General features: G+C 35.5%; 1 protein-coding gene across 1 annotated transcript in view; it reads right to left on the bottom strand.

The window, feature by feature from the left end:
* The window catches only part of CSMD1 (CUB and Sushi multiple domains 1), a 1,120,396-nt gene that overhangs the window by 244,701 nt on the left and 859,212 nt on the right, over nucleotides 1-16,483 (bottom strand). The window contains exons 16-18 of the mRNA XM_069011476.1: nucleotides 16,145-16,283; nucleotides 10,373-10,560; nucleotides 1,403-1,591 (exon numbers count right to left, since the gene is read on the bottom strand). Coding sequence (XP_068867577.1) covers nucleotides 1,403-1,591; nucleotides 10,373-10,560; nucleotides 16,145-16,283 — 516 coding nt within the window. The remainder of the gene's footprint in view (nucleotides 1-1,402; nucleotides 1,592-10,372; nucleotides 10,561-16,144; nucleotides 16,284-16,483) is intronic.

Below are 16,483 nucleotides of genomic sequence, written 5' to 3'. Positions count from 1 at the left end.
ACAAAACAGATTGAAACAGAGTGAGAAACTAAAATATTTTGCTGAATCTAAGTTTGTCCTCTGACATTTCACTGTAATCAATGAAAACCTTGGACCTGACAAGCAATACAAAATCCCTAATGTAAGTAATTCGCTCAAGCAAGAGCCTTTCTTTGCTGTTTTTCTGTGGTTTCTATAAGAGGGATTTTGTAGCAGCTATACAAGATTCCATGAAGAAATTTAGTTGATTCAATGATTCACAGAAACAGAACTTAGCCAAAAAATCCAATTAAAAAAAAAGAACACAGAAATATTTGTGAGTTGTGCTGTTTTTGGCTAGGGTAGAGTTATTTTTCTTCTAAGTATGGGGCTATGTTTTGGATTTGTGCTGAACACAGGGTTGATAATATAGAGATGTTTTTGTTATTGGTGAGCAGGGCTTACACAGAGCCAAGGCCTTTTCTGCTTTTTGTGCTACCATGCTGGTGAGGAAGTTGGGGGTGAGTGGGAGATTAGGAGGAGACACAGCTGGGACCAGTGACTGCAGCTAACCCAAGGAAAACCCTGCACCATATGGCATCATGCTCAGTACAAAAAGTGAGGAGCAAAAGGGAAAAGGGAGAAGTTCAGTCTGATGATGTTTGTCTTCCTAAGTGACCATTACGTGTGATGGGGCCCTGCTCTCCTGGAGATGGCCGAACACCTGCTGTCCTCGGGAAGCAGTGAATTAATTCCTTGGTTTGCTTTCCTTGTGTGCACAGCTTTTGCTTTTCTTATTAAATGGTCTTTATCTCAACCCAGGAATGTTCTCACTTTTAGCCTTCTGATTCTCTCCCTGATCCTGCTTGTGGGAGTGAGCAAGCAGGTGTGTGGGGCTTGGTTGCTGGGTGTGGTTAAACCAGGACAGGAATTCAACATTTTAAAAAATGTTTCATGACAGCTCTAGACAGTTTCATACTTCATATCCACTGAAACAATTAATAAACTAACCAAAATTTCAAAACAAAATATGGTAAGAACATTAATTACATAGGCTGATCATGATCTATCTTTTAGTATTGAGTATACTGTATTTTGAGCAATCATTTTGGTATGCAGTATTTAGAGTTTAAAATATAAATTAAGTTTATTGGCTTTGTTTTGAAAGTATTAGTTGTATGGCACCATTTTTATTCACAGTTGAACACTGGCACCCTGTGAGAACTATTTGTGAATATAAGCCTGGTTTTTTTTAGTACTTGACTGAAAGCTGATATAGAGATGTAAAGCATGGCTTTTAATAACAGTAAAATCATTTTTAAAAGTGTGGATCTTGCTGCAATTGAAGGGAGGTAGTAGCAATGACAAGCTTAATTAGTTCTGAAAAATAGTAGATTAACTTTTGTGGACTTTAAAGCTGACATCTGAAGAGCCTGACACTTACCATCACAGCTGGGTAATGCATGATTCCACTGATGGTTTCTTTCACATATGAGAGGTTCTTCATCACTCAGTGTATATCCTGGATCACAGCTGAAGGTTACTGTGGAGCGGATATTAAAGTTGTTACCATGGCGATGGCCATTCACAGGAATTCCTGGGTCAAGGCAGGAATCTGATTCCAGAGTGACACCTGAAACACACAGATTTAATTTTGGCTTTTCACCATCTTTTTCAGATAGTAAACAGGAAAAAAAAAAACAACAAACAAAACACAAAACAAGGAAGACAGGAGAAAGAAAGAGCCTTCAAAAGATACTAGTTAGCATTGCCTGAGAACTGATATGGGATATAAAAACCTTTCTCTAGCTGTTGTTACTGACTTGCAGAACAGTTTTCCAATTTTAAGTTTCATAGAATAGAGAAGTCCAAATGAAATAGAAAAAGACTGGAGCTTTAAGGTATGTTTTGTCAATCAATTAAAAAAACCAAACCAATAAAAGTACTGGACATCTGAAACCATAGGAAGATACAACAGTACAAACTATGAGTACAAATTTTGCTAGTATATAAATTATATTAGATTATTTCGTCTATTCAGCTTCTGATACTGCAGGACAACTCAATTTTCCTGTGCATAGTTATGATTACTTGATACAAGAAAAAGCAATGTCAAAAAAATGCAATTGAAGAGCTCACAAGCTACTGAATTCTTAAAGATATTATCCTATGCGTGAAAATAAGGCAAGACAAATAATATAGCTTTCACAATTGTATAACTCTTATCTGACAGAAAGAGTCTCTGGTAATTATGTCTTATAGGAGAGATTAAATATTCATGTAGGACTGCCTCCTGGGGGAGGAACCCAATGCAGGAGGAGCGGAAGAGTCTGAGGGGTCCTTCCACCAAGGAGGAAGAAGCAGCAAAGAATGTGGGATAAACTGACCCTCATGCCCTGTCCCCTTGCACCTCTCAGAAGTAGGAGGTAGATAAAATTGAAAGTGAAGTTCATCCAGAGAAGGACAGAGGGGGAAGGTGTTTTTAAGATTTGGACACCTGGGATCAAGCCAAGTTTATTCCACCACAACCGCCTTCTTCGCAGGCATTTCCTAGTTTCTTAGCCCTCTAAAGGTCTAAGAAGGTGCTGGTCCTCTCAGCTGAATGTGCATCTCTAACCATACCTGTGGAAGTTGTACTCTCATTTTACTGCTTCCACCCTGCCCTGTTTATCTAGGAATACCATACAGCCTTAGGAACAAAGTAGGAGGAGTTCAAAACTAGGGAATAAATTGATTTGTCAGAGCATAAAGCAAAGGGTTTAGAACTATAGACATGAGAGTTGGAAGCAGGACTACAAATAAAAATATCATAAATAATGACTCTAACTTTCACAGAGAAATATTCCCTGTACCCTCCGGCTCTTCTTATATCTCAGAATTCAGATTTGAAAGCTTATGATCTAGTTTTCATGAGGTGACCCTGACATACTTAAATTCTAGATGAGTAAGTTTCTCTTGACTTGACTGCATATTCTTAATGCAAATGTACCGTGTTAGCTAACACCGTGCATTTTTAGATTCCCTTCATCTGGATAAAATTGCTTAATATAGTCTCAAAGAACCCATTTAAGTCTATAGTATTCTGCACTGTAAGTGCCCTTAGTAATTTCATCTGTATGAAATTTTTACTTTGATACATATTAGGTTTCTTTCAGACAAATCATACTTCATATTTTGAAATATATTAGTGGAAATTAGTTAGATGGAGGTCCACAGCAGCGCTCTTAAAATTCCTTCCTCTTAGGGCAGCCTACCACCCTTGCCTGAACACATCAGCTGCTTTGGCATTCTGAGTCATGCATAACAGGTAAACTCATCAGTTTCTTTTTGAAATGATAATTCTAAATTACACTGACTCAATTGTTTCACATTTTTTCAAGAAGACCAAAAGCTATAGCAAATATCAACTTCCTGACTGAAGTAGTAGTGTTAAATAAATAAACTCAGCTCAGGCAACAGAGTTTCATTCCCAGGGAAAAATATTCAGTATGTAAGTTTCATCAACCATGAACATAGCTGAAAAGAAATAATTTTTTCTTTGACTCTTTGCATGAAGATTTGATTCTTTTTCGTAATAGGAGATAACCTAAGATAAACTAAATAATGGGCAATACTGAGAGTCCTGACTACAAAAAGGTGTGAGAAATTCTGGTCCAACAGTGATAGATTTGGTTGGAAAATTATTGTAAGGAGTTGATTGAGAAGGAGAATAGGCAGTAGACTCTAGGACAAGCTGCAATTATTAGCTACTAGGACCATGACACCATTATCATGCCTTACCCCCTGCCTACCAAGTCATACTTTTTCTAAACAAATACAAACCTTTCAATTACTCCTTACGTGTCATATTTTCCACATTAGCAGCCTCCAACTCTTTTTAAACTGTGTTACAAACTGGACACAATAGTCTCCCTGGTCATCAAATGAAGTGAAATAATTTTTGAACAAGTCTTAGATAAAACAGTCCCGTTAAAAAAAAAAAAAAAAAAACAAAAACAAACTATTTTCTGAAATTGCCTTTTGGCTTTTTGATGGTTAAATACAATGTCTAGAAGATTCGACTTTTTGCAATACTCCTACATTTTTCTCTAGATTATATAAATTCTATGTGACACCCAAATCTTTTTCTATTGTATCTCTATTTTGTATTTGTACATGTCATTTCTCCTTCCCCATTTAGGCTTAGCATGTTTCTTTATGGAATCTAATTGGGTTTTTTCAGGCTCTTTCCTCAGTTCATCTAGCTTGTTTTGAATTCTAACCTTCTCAGTCATAGTGCTTGCTATAATTGTAGGTTGGAATCATCCTCAGAAATTGTAACTGTTCTTATATTGTCACCAAAATCATTATTAGAATATTTTTTCGCAGCATCACAGAAATCATGTAACAATTTAGGGCGGAAGGAACCTCTGGGGGTCAAGTAGTCCAAGCCCCCTGCTCAAGCAGAGTCACCTAAAGCTGGTTGCACAGGTGGATCCATTTCTGGAAGTGTTTTTCCTATCTCCAAGGATGAAGATTCCACAGACTTTCTGAGCAACTTTTTCCAGTGCCTACTGTACCTTATTGTACACTTATTGTATTGTAATAAGTTCATCTACACTCAATTTTTATCTTTTCTCTGAAAGAGTTCTAAAAGCTTTATGAATGTCAGCACAGAACTGTTTCCTCCCCTTTTCATTCCCAAATCTACAAAAGCAGTTAATCTGTAAAGAAAGAATTTAAAGTTTTTTGACATAATCTGTTTTTATCAAATACAAATCATTTATTTCTTATCATTTTGTTTATCAGCATGAAACTAGTATATTTCAAGAGTGAAGATAAAATTAATGTCCTTGATCCTTCTGGTCTGAATTTTTTCTGTTTTTTTTTTTTTTCCCATCCTTGCTTGGAAAAGTGTGTGACCTTCTGATTTTTTTAAAACTTTCTTACAGTTTTGAATTTTCAGACATAATTTTCAGTGGAATGGTCCTTCTGTTTTTCCTCTGAGTATAGCACAGGGAATTTCAACAGTCCCTGATGAATAAAATATATTTCATTATTTCAGTATTGTGCAGTACCCTCTCTCCATATGCTGTACTATTACCTTGAAAATGTTCACTTAACTATGTTAAGTATATGGTAAAAAATTAAGCTTTTCTGCTAAAGTTGCAAAACAGGAACAAAACATTTAGTCTTCCCTGTGACAGCTGATGTTTGGTCAAAGTTTTATTGAGCAATTTTTATTTTTTCCCTTATCTGAATATATTTATAGGTATTTTTGTTACTGTCTTTCTGGCTCTTGTTCTTGGAACTAAATATGTACTTTAGATTTTTGTATTTTTCCTAAGAGATCTGTGTTATTATCTGATTGCTATCTATAGCAATGTTTGAATATATCCAATATCTACATTATTAACTCTTGAGTTACATCATTAAAATGAATTTTAAAGAGCTACAGAAATCTTTCTCAAAAATTCAAAAATTAAATAAAAAATTTTAAAAAACCCTTGCAGAACAAAACAAAAACAACAACAAAACCCCAAAAGACAAAACCAAAAACAAACAAACAAGCAAACAAACAAAACCAACCCACCGAAAACAGACAATTCTTTTCTGTTGGGCTTTTAATACAATCTCTTTCATAAATGACTTTCAGAATTCATTTGTAAGGACTCAAGGACATTCACCTACCAATCTGCCAAATCTGGTGAAATTTAGATTTTTGATAACCCTTACTTTAACCACCATTTTGCTTCATTCTTTAATTTCTTATGAATCATAAACTCTATTATTTTATGGGCACTTTCACAAAAACTGCCTTTCCTATTTAGCCTCTGTATTGATTCTTCTTAGTCATAGTAAAATGGACTGCTGAAACAAAAAATCTCCCTCAATATTTCAAATCTTTTTCCATTGACTCTATCCTGCCACAGAAAATTTTGTGAATCTTTTCCTCATATCCACACTATTCAAAGGATTATGTTTTCCTCAAATAAAAATGTAAGGAAGAATTTGATGCTATGTTATTATGGCTAAGATTGATTGTGGGCTGTCTGACTGATTTTAAGACTATGTCAAATCCCTGAGGATTGCATGTTTCTGAGCCTAAAAAGTTCTTCTCTCAAACCTAATCTGAACAAATACCTAATTTTATACAATGTGAATAAAGGATTACCTCTATTTTCTTACTGTTGACAACTTTTCATTTAAGAAAAATCACAATGCTAATTTTGTAGATTTTTTTCAATGGCCTCAATAAGGAAAGTTTTTACTAAGATGGGTAATCTTTGATGTTAAAACAATTTCCCTGTGTAAGAGAATTACAATGTTTATCAAACACATACTGATGTAGAGTATAATATGACTGTCTCAATGCATGACTAAAATATGATCTATTTTTCAGATAAATTTTAGGATAGAAGGAAATATTAGTCCATAAAAAGCACAGACTTTTAAGTAAAGCATTTGGGTTTAAGAAATAATTGATCAATTTGCTTTGCAAAATGTCATGTTCTCTTATTTAGGGAAAGAAAAATTTCAAATATATTGTAATAAACAAAGGAACAATTTACATGAAAGCAATCTGCTTGTAAAGTATTTCTATCTGATTTCATTTTAGAAAAAGACTAAGATTGCACAACCTACTTCACAGAACAAGGAACCAAAAACCCCCCACAAATACAAGCAAACAAAAAACCAGCCACCCAACTAACTAAAAAAGCCCTACCCAAAACACATCACTGGGGAAGTTGAGTGATCAGGGATATGTTAGGCATGAAGCACACTTGCCAAAAGAACATAGATTAATTATTTTTAACGAAAGAGAAATATTTTATCAGAAGTTTTACTTAAGGATTATTTTAGGTATTTAATTAATTTTTTTGCTTAGATGGATAAGACATTTTGCTAAGATGGATAATCTACACTGTCTTGCATTATCTATGTTTGAAGTGTCATCAGAAGGCTGAATGACAGAAATTTAAGGAGGGGAATTAATAGATTAACATTCTTCACAGTACCTTTAATGGTTTACATATTTATTAAACCTATATTACAGGCATATTTTAGCTTAATAGAATATTACTGCCATCTCAGATTCAACTCAGTTTAGCTTATATTGCACCTTTTATTTTAGACAGGATTCAGATCCTTCTGCTTCACAGTATAGTGATTTAATTTATCATCAAAGTTATGACTATAACTGGAAGATTTTTAAGATACTTCCAAATAAGATGGGTATTTGAACTTCCACAGAAAATATTCAGGAAAACATTCAGAAATTTTCTTAGAACATGAAATTGACTACCTTGTATTTTACAAACGTAAGAAATGTAAAACAAATAGAAATTCTGTAGTGGTATCTTTAAAATTAGTAACTTCTATAGTTAAGCCTCCAAGGTCAATCAAAATATAATTTTAGTCTCCTGTGTTCCAGGCAGATTACTCAATGCTTCCATTAGGTCTTTTGACCTGGTTTGGCTCTTTGAAAACACTGGCTTTATCTACTTAGTACCCCCATGTTACTAGTTATTGTGATGACCTTCCCTCTGCTATGTACACAATTATCAATACGGAGTAAAGGATCACAGAAATGCTTCAGCACATTCACACAAAGCTGCCCACAGAAAATTTTAGTTCTCTGAGAAATCTAGTGTGAGTAAAAAGACAATACAAACAGTGAGGCTGTGATTAACTTAAGAAGTCTTGTTGAGCAAATGCACTGACATAGGTGTGAAGTGTTTAGCAAGCTTTCTCTGTACAATTTTTTTTACAGTTTGGACATTCAGGACAGGAATTGTCTTCAAAACTATTTTCCACAGCATTCTTCTGGAGAAACTGACTGCTCATGGTTTGGATAAGTGTAATCTTTGCTGGGTAAAAACCTGACAGGATGGCTGGACCCTGAGAGTGGTGATGAATGAAGTTAAATCCAGCTGGCAGCCAGTCACTAGTGGTGTTCTCCAGGACTCAGTATTGGGGCCAGTCCAGTCTAGTTTCTTTATCACTGACCTAGACAAGGGAATCGAGTGCAACCTCAACAAGGTGGTTGGGAGTGTTGAACTGCTCGAGTGTAGGAAGGCTCTGCAAAGGGATCTGGACAGGCTGGATTGATGGACCAAGGCCAGTTCTATGGGGGTCGACAAGGCCAAGTGCTGGGTCCTGCAGTTGGGTCACAACAACCACATGCAGAGCTACAGGCTGGGGGCAGAGTGGCTGGAAAGCTGCCCAGCAGAAAAGGACCCAAGGGTGCTGGTCAACAGCAGCTGAACCCAGCAGTTCAGAATGAGTCAGCAGTGAGCTCAAGTGGCTGAGAAGGCCAATAGCATCCTGGCCTGTATCAGCAATAATGTGGCCAGCAGGAAAGGGGAAGTGATTGTTCCTCTGCACCCGGCATTAGTGAGGCCACATCTTAAATACTGTGTTCAGTTTTGGGCCACTCACTTCAAAAAAAGATATTGAGGTTCTTGAATGAGTCCAGAGAAAGACAATGAAGCTGGTGAAGGATCTAGGTATGTCCTGTGATGAGAGGCTGAGGCAGCTGGGATTGTTTAGTCTGGAGGAGAGGAGACTCAGAAGAGGCCTCTTTAACCTCTATAACTTCCTGAAAGAAGGTCGTAGTGAGATGGGGGTCAGTCTCCTCTGCCATGTCTCAAATGAAAGAACAAGAGGAAATGGCCTTAAGTTACACCAGGGAAGGTTCAGATTAGCTACTAGAAAAAATAAAAAAAACATCATCACAAGAGCATTTAGGCATTGCAGTAAGTTGCCCAGGAAGGAGAAGGAGTCACTGTCTGGAAGTGTTCAAGAGGCATCTGGAAGTAACACTTGGGGATATGGTTTAGGGGTGATTATGGTGGTGCTGGATTGGACTAGATGATCTTGAAAGTCTCTTCCAACCTTGTTGATTCTGTTATTCTATGATCTTCTCATTCGTGTCTAAGTAAAAATTTACACCAGCTACTCTTTAAAATATTGTTTATACTGGAAAAGTGCTTCATTCAGGGAGTCAATCTGCTCTAAAAGATGCTGTGAGACAAAATTTTTTAGCTTTACTATGACTTTAAAAATTATAAACGTATTAGCTTTTTATACAATAGGGTATTTTTTTAATATTCTGTGCAGGGGAACTATATGTAAAAGAGGATGGAGATCATTTACTAGCTTTCTGTCATCTTTACTTGCTCAAGATCCAACCCAACTTTAAGCTTTAAAGTGTACTTATGAATTCTAACTTTGACATTTTATCAGACTACCTAGAGCAACAGCACTGAAATACTAGTGTCCCAAGATCAGATACTAAATTTTTCAACAGAGGTAAAAAGTGAATATATGAATACCCTTCTAAATAATTTCATAATTAGGCCTTCCTCTTTAAGAATGTGTAGGCCAGATATTTTATTACTAACTGGTTTAATTTTTAACATAAAAAAAGATATCTACCTAAGATGGCTTAAAATAAAGTACAAAATTATAAATATTTAAAGACTATCTTGTGAAACATAACAGCAACATTTACACCCAATAAAAACAGGGAAAATCAGCATCTGCCGGTAACTCATGCAGAAACCTATCTACTGTTGTCTTTACATGATTTAGTAGCCTTGAAGTTTATCGTACTATTATCTGTTCAGCCATTACCACCATACCTTAGCCGAAGTTAAAAGAAACTATGCAGAATTTCCATGTTTTGATGTGGCTATAAAATATGTCTGGACACTATTCCAGATTCAATATTGCAGCACATTTACAGCAATCGGATTAGTTTCCAAATAAGAACAACAGATAAAAGTGATGTTACCAGGTTGGCACAACCACAGTAAACACACAAACTCTTTTCAGTAAATAATTAAGTGAATGGCTGTACTATCATATAAAGATCAGTGTGACTTCAGACCATTTAATATACGTCATTTTATGCATTTAATTTAAAAGAAAATACTATTACGATGATTCTGTAGTTCATATGGGGATAATATTATTAATTTATTTGCATTTTGGAACCATTATAGATAAGGTATCCAAGTATGTTCATCCCTGCAAAACGTATTAAAACCAGAGAAAGAGAAAATGAGAGAAAGTGAAAGTGAGAGAGAGGGTAGGGGACATCCAAAGTAACCAAAAAAGAAAAATATATCTTTACCCACTAGGGAAAGTTTCTAAAATTATTTTGCATTTGATTAAAAAACTAGGTCCATAAGTATGGAATAACACAGTATGGAATAACTCAGAATAACAAAGAAGCATTCATGAAGAAAAAATTTCCAAAATGAATAGTTCCAGAATTATCTGTCACTACAGCATAGAGTAAACATAATTAGTTATTACACAAATATAGCTACTGAATTTTATTTGTTCCCATTTGTTTGCTCATTTTCTAATTGAATGGCTTTTTTCAAGATTAAGTAAAAATATATTCAAGAAATACCAGACTTACTCTCATAGTGAATTAGGAAACCAACACTGGAACGACTGTTGTCCGTAGTGAACAGCAGATACATATAATTTCCCGTACTGATAAGGAACTGGGGTGCTTGTGTTCCATGATATTCTCCAATTAATGGTGATGAATTTGCTGGCCCATCTCTGACTTCCAAAGTATCATAATTAACTTCAGTCTGGAATCTGAAAAGGAATATGCAGGTCAGCTGATAGATAGACGGATGGTGTTTTCTTTAACTGTAAGAAATGCAACCCACTTGTAAGTGATCAAGAATACCACACATTAAAATATTACATATCTACAGATCCATTAATCTGTTACTGAGAATAACAATTAAAGAAGGTTTAATGAATAGTTTTCCTTGCCTTGTTTTGTGGTATAGTATAAATTCGTAAGGGATTCAGAATACTTCAGATCAGCCCTATGACTGGCCTTTAGAAAAACATTTTGTTTTTCTAAATCTGGGTCCAAAAATGAAAATTGTCTCAAACAAAATTGCATTATGAAGATCCAAGAAATTTTTTGCCCTCAGATTAAAAAATAGTTGGACACCCTAGGAGTATCTTCAAGAACATTTAATTATTTCATCTCAATAATTTCATTATTTGATATTTTCCATTTGGCAAAAGCTGTTTTATAGACAGTCAAATGTTCATTTTTTTTTATCCAAAGATTTTATTCTAACATAGCTTGTTACTCTACTTTTATGTAATCATTTTTGTTGTATGAAATAAAGCAGTAAAAATCCACTAGATTTAAATCAAGCTCTCATTTTGAAATTTGTTACAGTTATAATAAGCATGACTTCTTAGATTACTTTAATGTGTCAAAAAAAAGCATGTAATATAGACAAGAATGGAAAGCAAGGAGACTAATGAGGGTTGATTTACAAGAAAAAATAACTTTAAAATCAACACCTGAGTCAATGTGTCTGTCAATCACTAACACATATCACATTTCTCCAGTTCATAATGGATGTCTATGAGTGCAGTCATCTACTACTAGTTTTTAAATCAAACAGCACAAATCTGTTCTTTCTCTAGATGAACTTGAATTGTCACTTTTTATATCAGATGCTTTTCAAGATAGTTTGTGGTTATACCAGATTCTGATATGCTGTAGCATCTAAACCATGCACACATAAATTTTCCTGTCAGTGAAGTTTATGCTATTACACAGATATCTATACTGGTCTAAATATATTTTCATGCAAATTCAATATTCTTATTTTCATCTTTCAGAAGTGCATATGTTCTGAGCTTTTTCTCTTCTATTCCCATAAGGCTTATTAGTTCAGAGCAACAGAAATCCCTACACAATACAATACTTTTTTCAAAGTGAGTGCCCTTAGCTGTCTTGCCAATATGGGACACATTTAGTGGGCCTAGAGATAAGAAATGGTATTCTTGCAATTAATGAAAACTGCAAAATATGAAGCACTCAAGAAAGTGGAAATATATTTGACATTCCTTCAAAGTGTAAATAAACTTTATACTGTGTCAGGCAATGATGACAGAATGACCAAGCTCCCACCCAGGCCATTACATTTTACAGAACAAATAGCATTGGTCTTGTAAAAACATCTTCACAGACACATCAATATGGGTAAGAACGAGTTCAATTTTAGCAAGTATTTAGTATTCTTTCTAGTTCTTCTCTCATGGTTCTCTGAAAACAAAAGCACAGTCAGAAGTCAGAAATCTTTTGCTTTCCTATCAGAACTCATGACTGCTGGGAAACTGACTTAGGTACTTCATATCATTCCTTCCTCTTCACACAGAAAACTCTAGATTTATGGTACTACCTACTTTATTCAGACACACTGGATAAAATCCAGACGATTGCTTTTACTATCTCTATTCACTCTGACAGTGGAATACAGGGCTTGCAGGTTTGCTAATACATTAAGCATTTTCAAGGCCCATTTCTGGCAGTGAAATAGCTAGCATGGAATGGCCTACATCCATATTATTAAATACATCTTTTAGCTTCTAAAAGAAAGAGCTACTATTCAAATTTCCTATTGTGAATAGTTGCTTGCCCACACTAACTCCTGGCCATGTTTGATAATTATTTGGGAGAATGCTGGTTGAGAAGCATGTTGGAGCCTATTTCAACAATTTAGCTGCATAAACACATGAGTTTTTGTGTCTGGAAGGGCTCACTGATTCTATTTAATTTACCAAAATAGACAGTTACAGAGAGCATCACTAAAGTACTTGACAGTTTTTCAGTACCCTTCCATAATTTCAGAGATCATACATTGATTTATCCTGCAGCAGAATGATGAAAACAGACAGATACTGCTAGGCTGTTTTAAATACTTTATTTGTACTCATAATGAATAGACTCAAGATCAATAATTGAATAGTTCAATTATTTTGACAGCTATGTTTGTGAAGCAAACTAATTAGGAATAAAGTGCTCTCAGCCAGCAATTGCAGTTTTCTTAGCAGGGCAGTATGACAACAATGGATGGCAAACCCTTGCTGGAGACAGAAAACAGAAAATAACTCTTACAGCAATTGCTACTGTGACAATGATCTTTATTCCCAGTAGATTCCTGCTCCTGTCAAACTCAGATGTGACTTTATAATTCACTTGTCTGGTTTTGAGGGTTTAAGAGAGTGAGTTATTTTTTGAATTGGGTTGGGCTTGTTGTTTGTTTTTATTTTCAGCCTTTGCATTTTCCCTAAAGTGATAGGACAATTTGTTATTGGATGTTCTTCAACGCTACTGAAAGAAACCCTAATTAAGGGTTACTTTTTCTTTTTGGGTTTTTAGTTTATTTTAATGCTTATTAGCTTACTCATATTAGTATAAGGTAGGACGTCCTCCAAATGTACATAGATAATTTTAAAAAGGCTTAAGAATGCTATGTTATACTATTCTTCATACAGTTAGGTTGGTTTCAGATAAAGGCATTAGTTGTTTAAATTATCAAATGATTTTTTATCAATATTCAAAGTACCAAAGGTCTTCAAGTCTTCTACCCCTTTCCTCATAGCTTGAATCAATTAGATTTTACTTTTCTGTTACCCTTCCAGGCATTAGGCACAATCTGAAATGCAAAATGTACAATAATCATAGGGTCACATAGTCATTTGCTGCTACTTCTGGAAAGTTTCTAAGGACTCTGGAAAGTAAACTCCAAATTATTGTTTAATTTCATTGCGGTTCAAATTGTACACAAAACTCTAGAATTCTGTTAATGAAATATGAGTGTGCATCTGTCTAAAATTAAGCAAATCATGTTCTTAATTTGACCACATGTCACAGAAGCCTATGTTTGTCATTAATTTTCTCAGAAATATTGTCATCACACTGTTAAGGTCATGGGCATTCAAGCATCTGCAACTTCAGGCAATGCATTTCCTTTCATAAAATTAAAATGCTCCATCTTATAACTAATACTGCTATTCATTTAGGAAGACATCCCTGAACCTCAGGCTTCTGATCATTAATTAAACAACAAAAAAAAAAAAGCTTACAAATAAATATAAACTTATAAATACTATAAAGTCTTTAATGAGAAAATAGTCAGCATCTTAAAATTCTGGAACTTCCTGCCAAATACAATGGAAGCAAAGAACCTTTAGTTGTTGTAAGAAGTAACATGATAATTTCATAAAAACTGTTTATAAACGGTTCCCATTTTTCTTTGCTATTTGTCATTATCTCCTTTGTTGCCAATCTTAATGTCTTTATAATAACAATAGAAATCAGGACTAGAAAAGGATATGGAAACAATATACAACCTATTTTAATATTCTCCCCTACATTACATATTGTGCCCCGAATCATGTTTACAAAAATCTTCTATTTATGTGTTAGTTTTCATTCTGATTTCTTGACAGTTACCAGAATTTTAGCAGCTCATTGACCAGTGTAAGTTCAAAATATGTTGTTTTATCTGCCAAGATAGTATTCTTTTTTTTAATATATGATTCAATTTGCATTTATTTAATCTACCTGCAATGTGGTTGCCCATACATCCAGTCTTGTGAGAATCTTCAGCAAATCATCAGTCATACCTTGTTTTTAATATCCTGGAGAGCTTAGTATTATTAGTCTAATTTGCTCCATTTTAAGATCATTTTTGTATGTGCTAAACAGTTTTGAACATAGTAGAGATCTCTATAGAAAACCCAAAATTTCACTGTGAGACTTTTATCAACTGTTAGTTTTTATCCATGTAATGTCCATTGTATTAAAATGATTCTTAGTCTTTCAATAGCTCTTTGCAGCGTGAAATGCAAGTTACAAGATGTGCATTTTGAAGACCCAGATGTGAGAGACTAAAATGGTTATTGGCTTAAACATTGTTAAAATCATTGGAGGACTTTTGCCTGCTACAACAAACTGCAAAGAAGCAGCTGTTCATCTGCAACCACCACAGCCCACGCCTCCCCAAATATGTCTACTAACTGGAATTTGGACTGTGATGGGAACTTGAGGTAAGATAAAGGGGGTACTCTTGTCCAGTCACCCCAGGTCTGGGAAACAGAATGTATCCACAAGTGATACTAGAAGATCAAACTTTCGGGGGACAAGCTGCTGATGTGCAAAGTAACCACCCAGGTGCAGACCCACCACCTCAGGCTACAGATGGGTCTTGAGGGAGATAATGAAAGAGACAAACCCTGTGAGGCGGGTGCGGTGTCTTTGTCCGTACTCAGTGAACTGAGCTGTGATAACTCCCCCGTCTGGGACATACGGGGCATTCACATACAGCCCGAGGGTGTTAATCTCTGCTGATGGGCCGTAATTGGCTCAACTGCACTGGCCTGATAGGCAGCTATATTGTCTTAGAAGTTCTCAAAGACTCCGGAAGTGTCCTGTAATCCACATTACTATCCACATCATCCAGTGTGAAACTTCCCATCCCAGGGGAGGTACTTGGGCATTCCCACCTATACCTGAGTAAACCTTTCTTCTCACAGGACTACCTAAAACAAAACTATACGGCTAAGAGTGTCTGGAGGACACTCATTGAACACTGACAGGCTGTGTGCTATCATCATTTCCCTTGTGAGTTTGTTCCAGTGACTGACCACCCTCTCAGTGAAGGACCTTTTCTTAATGTTCCAACTTAACCTCCCCTGACACAGTGTAATTTCATTTCTTCTTGTCCTGCTGCTGGTCACCAGAGAGGGGAGATCAGCACCTCCCACTTCACTGCCCCCCTAAATTGCAGACTGTCGAGAGGTCATCCCTGAGCCTTCTCCAAGATTAATTAACCAAGTGACCTCAGCCACTTCTCTTTAAGTCTTGCCCTTGAGACCTCTCACCATTTTGGTCATCCTCTCCACACACTCTAATAGTTTGGTATTTTTCTTACAATGAGACACACAAACCTGCATGCAGTACTCAAGGTGATGCCACAGCAGAGAAGTGCAGAGCAGGACAGTCACCTCCCTTGACCAACTAGCTTTGCTGTGTTTGATACTCCCCAGAAGATGGTTGTCTTTTTCAGCTTCCAGGGCACACTTTTGACTCATATTCAACATGCCATTAACCCAGTTTCCCAGATCTCTTTCCACAGGGCTCCTCTCCAGCCTCTCCAGTCTTATAATAAAGATGTAAATATAATAATAATGTAAATGCATTAGAAAACTTTCATTGCCTACTTGAAGGAATAGTACTGTGAGTACTGTAATGAAGTTCATGTTTGAGGTTTGGTTTCTTAAAGAATATTTTTATTCTTCAATAATAAAAAATATTTATGTTCAGACCTTACTTCTTGTTTGACTTTATGATTCTCACCTGTCAAAAGTGATCTTAATGGAATGTCCTGGTCTTGCTTCAATCACCCATTCACAATTAAGTGAGTCCTTGTAGTATCCTGGCCACCCTGGTGGCAAGATAACACCATTTGATGCTGTCAAATGTCCACCACATGGTGCTGAAAGAAAAAACCCATGTATACTTATACACAGTATTTCTAATATATTACATGGTCAAAGAAATTGCAAAAAATCAAATTAAAATGCATCGAAAAATAAGTTTAATATAGTTTTAATAGCTTAACACAGTGTTATGAGCACTTTGTTTTCTTCAGACGCATAAGGCCTGCAATGTATCTTATCTAGACTTATTAGTCTG

The sequence above is a fragment of the Aphelocoma coerulescens genome, chromosome 3 (assembly GCF_041296385.1).
Source record: "Aphelocoma coerulescens isolate FSJ_1873_10779 chromosome 3, UR_Acoe_1.0, whole genome shotgun sequence".
NCBI lineage: Eukaryota > Metazoa > Chordata > Aves > Passeriformes > Corvidae > Aphelocoma > Aphelocoma coerulescens.
This window is presented reverse-complemented; position numbering and strand designations above follow the sequence as displayed.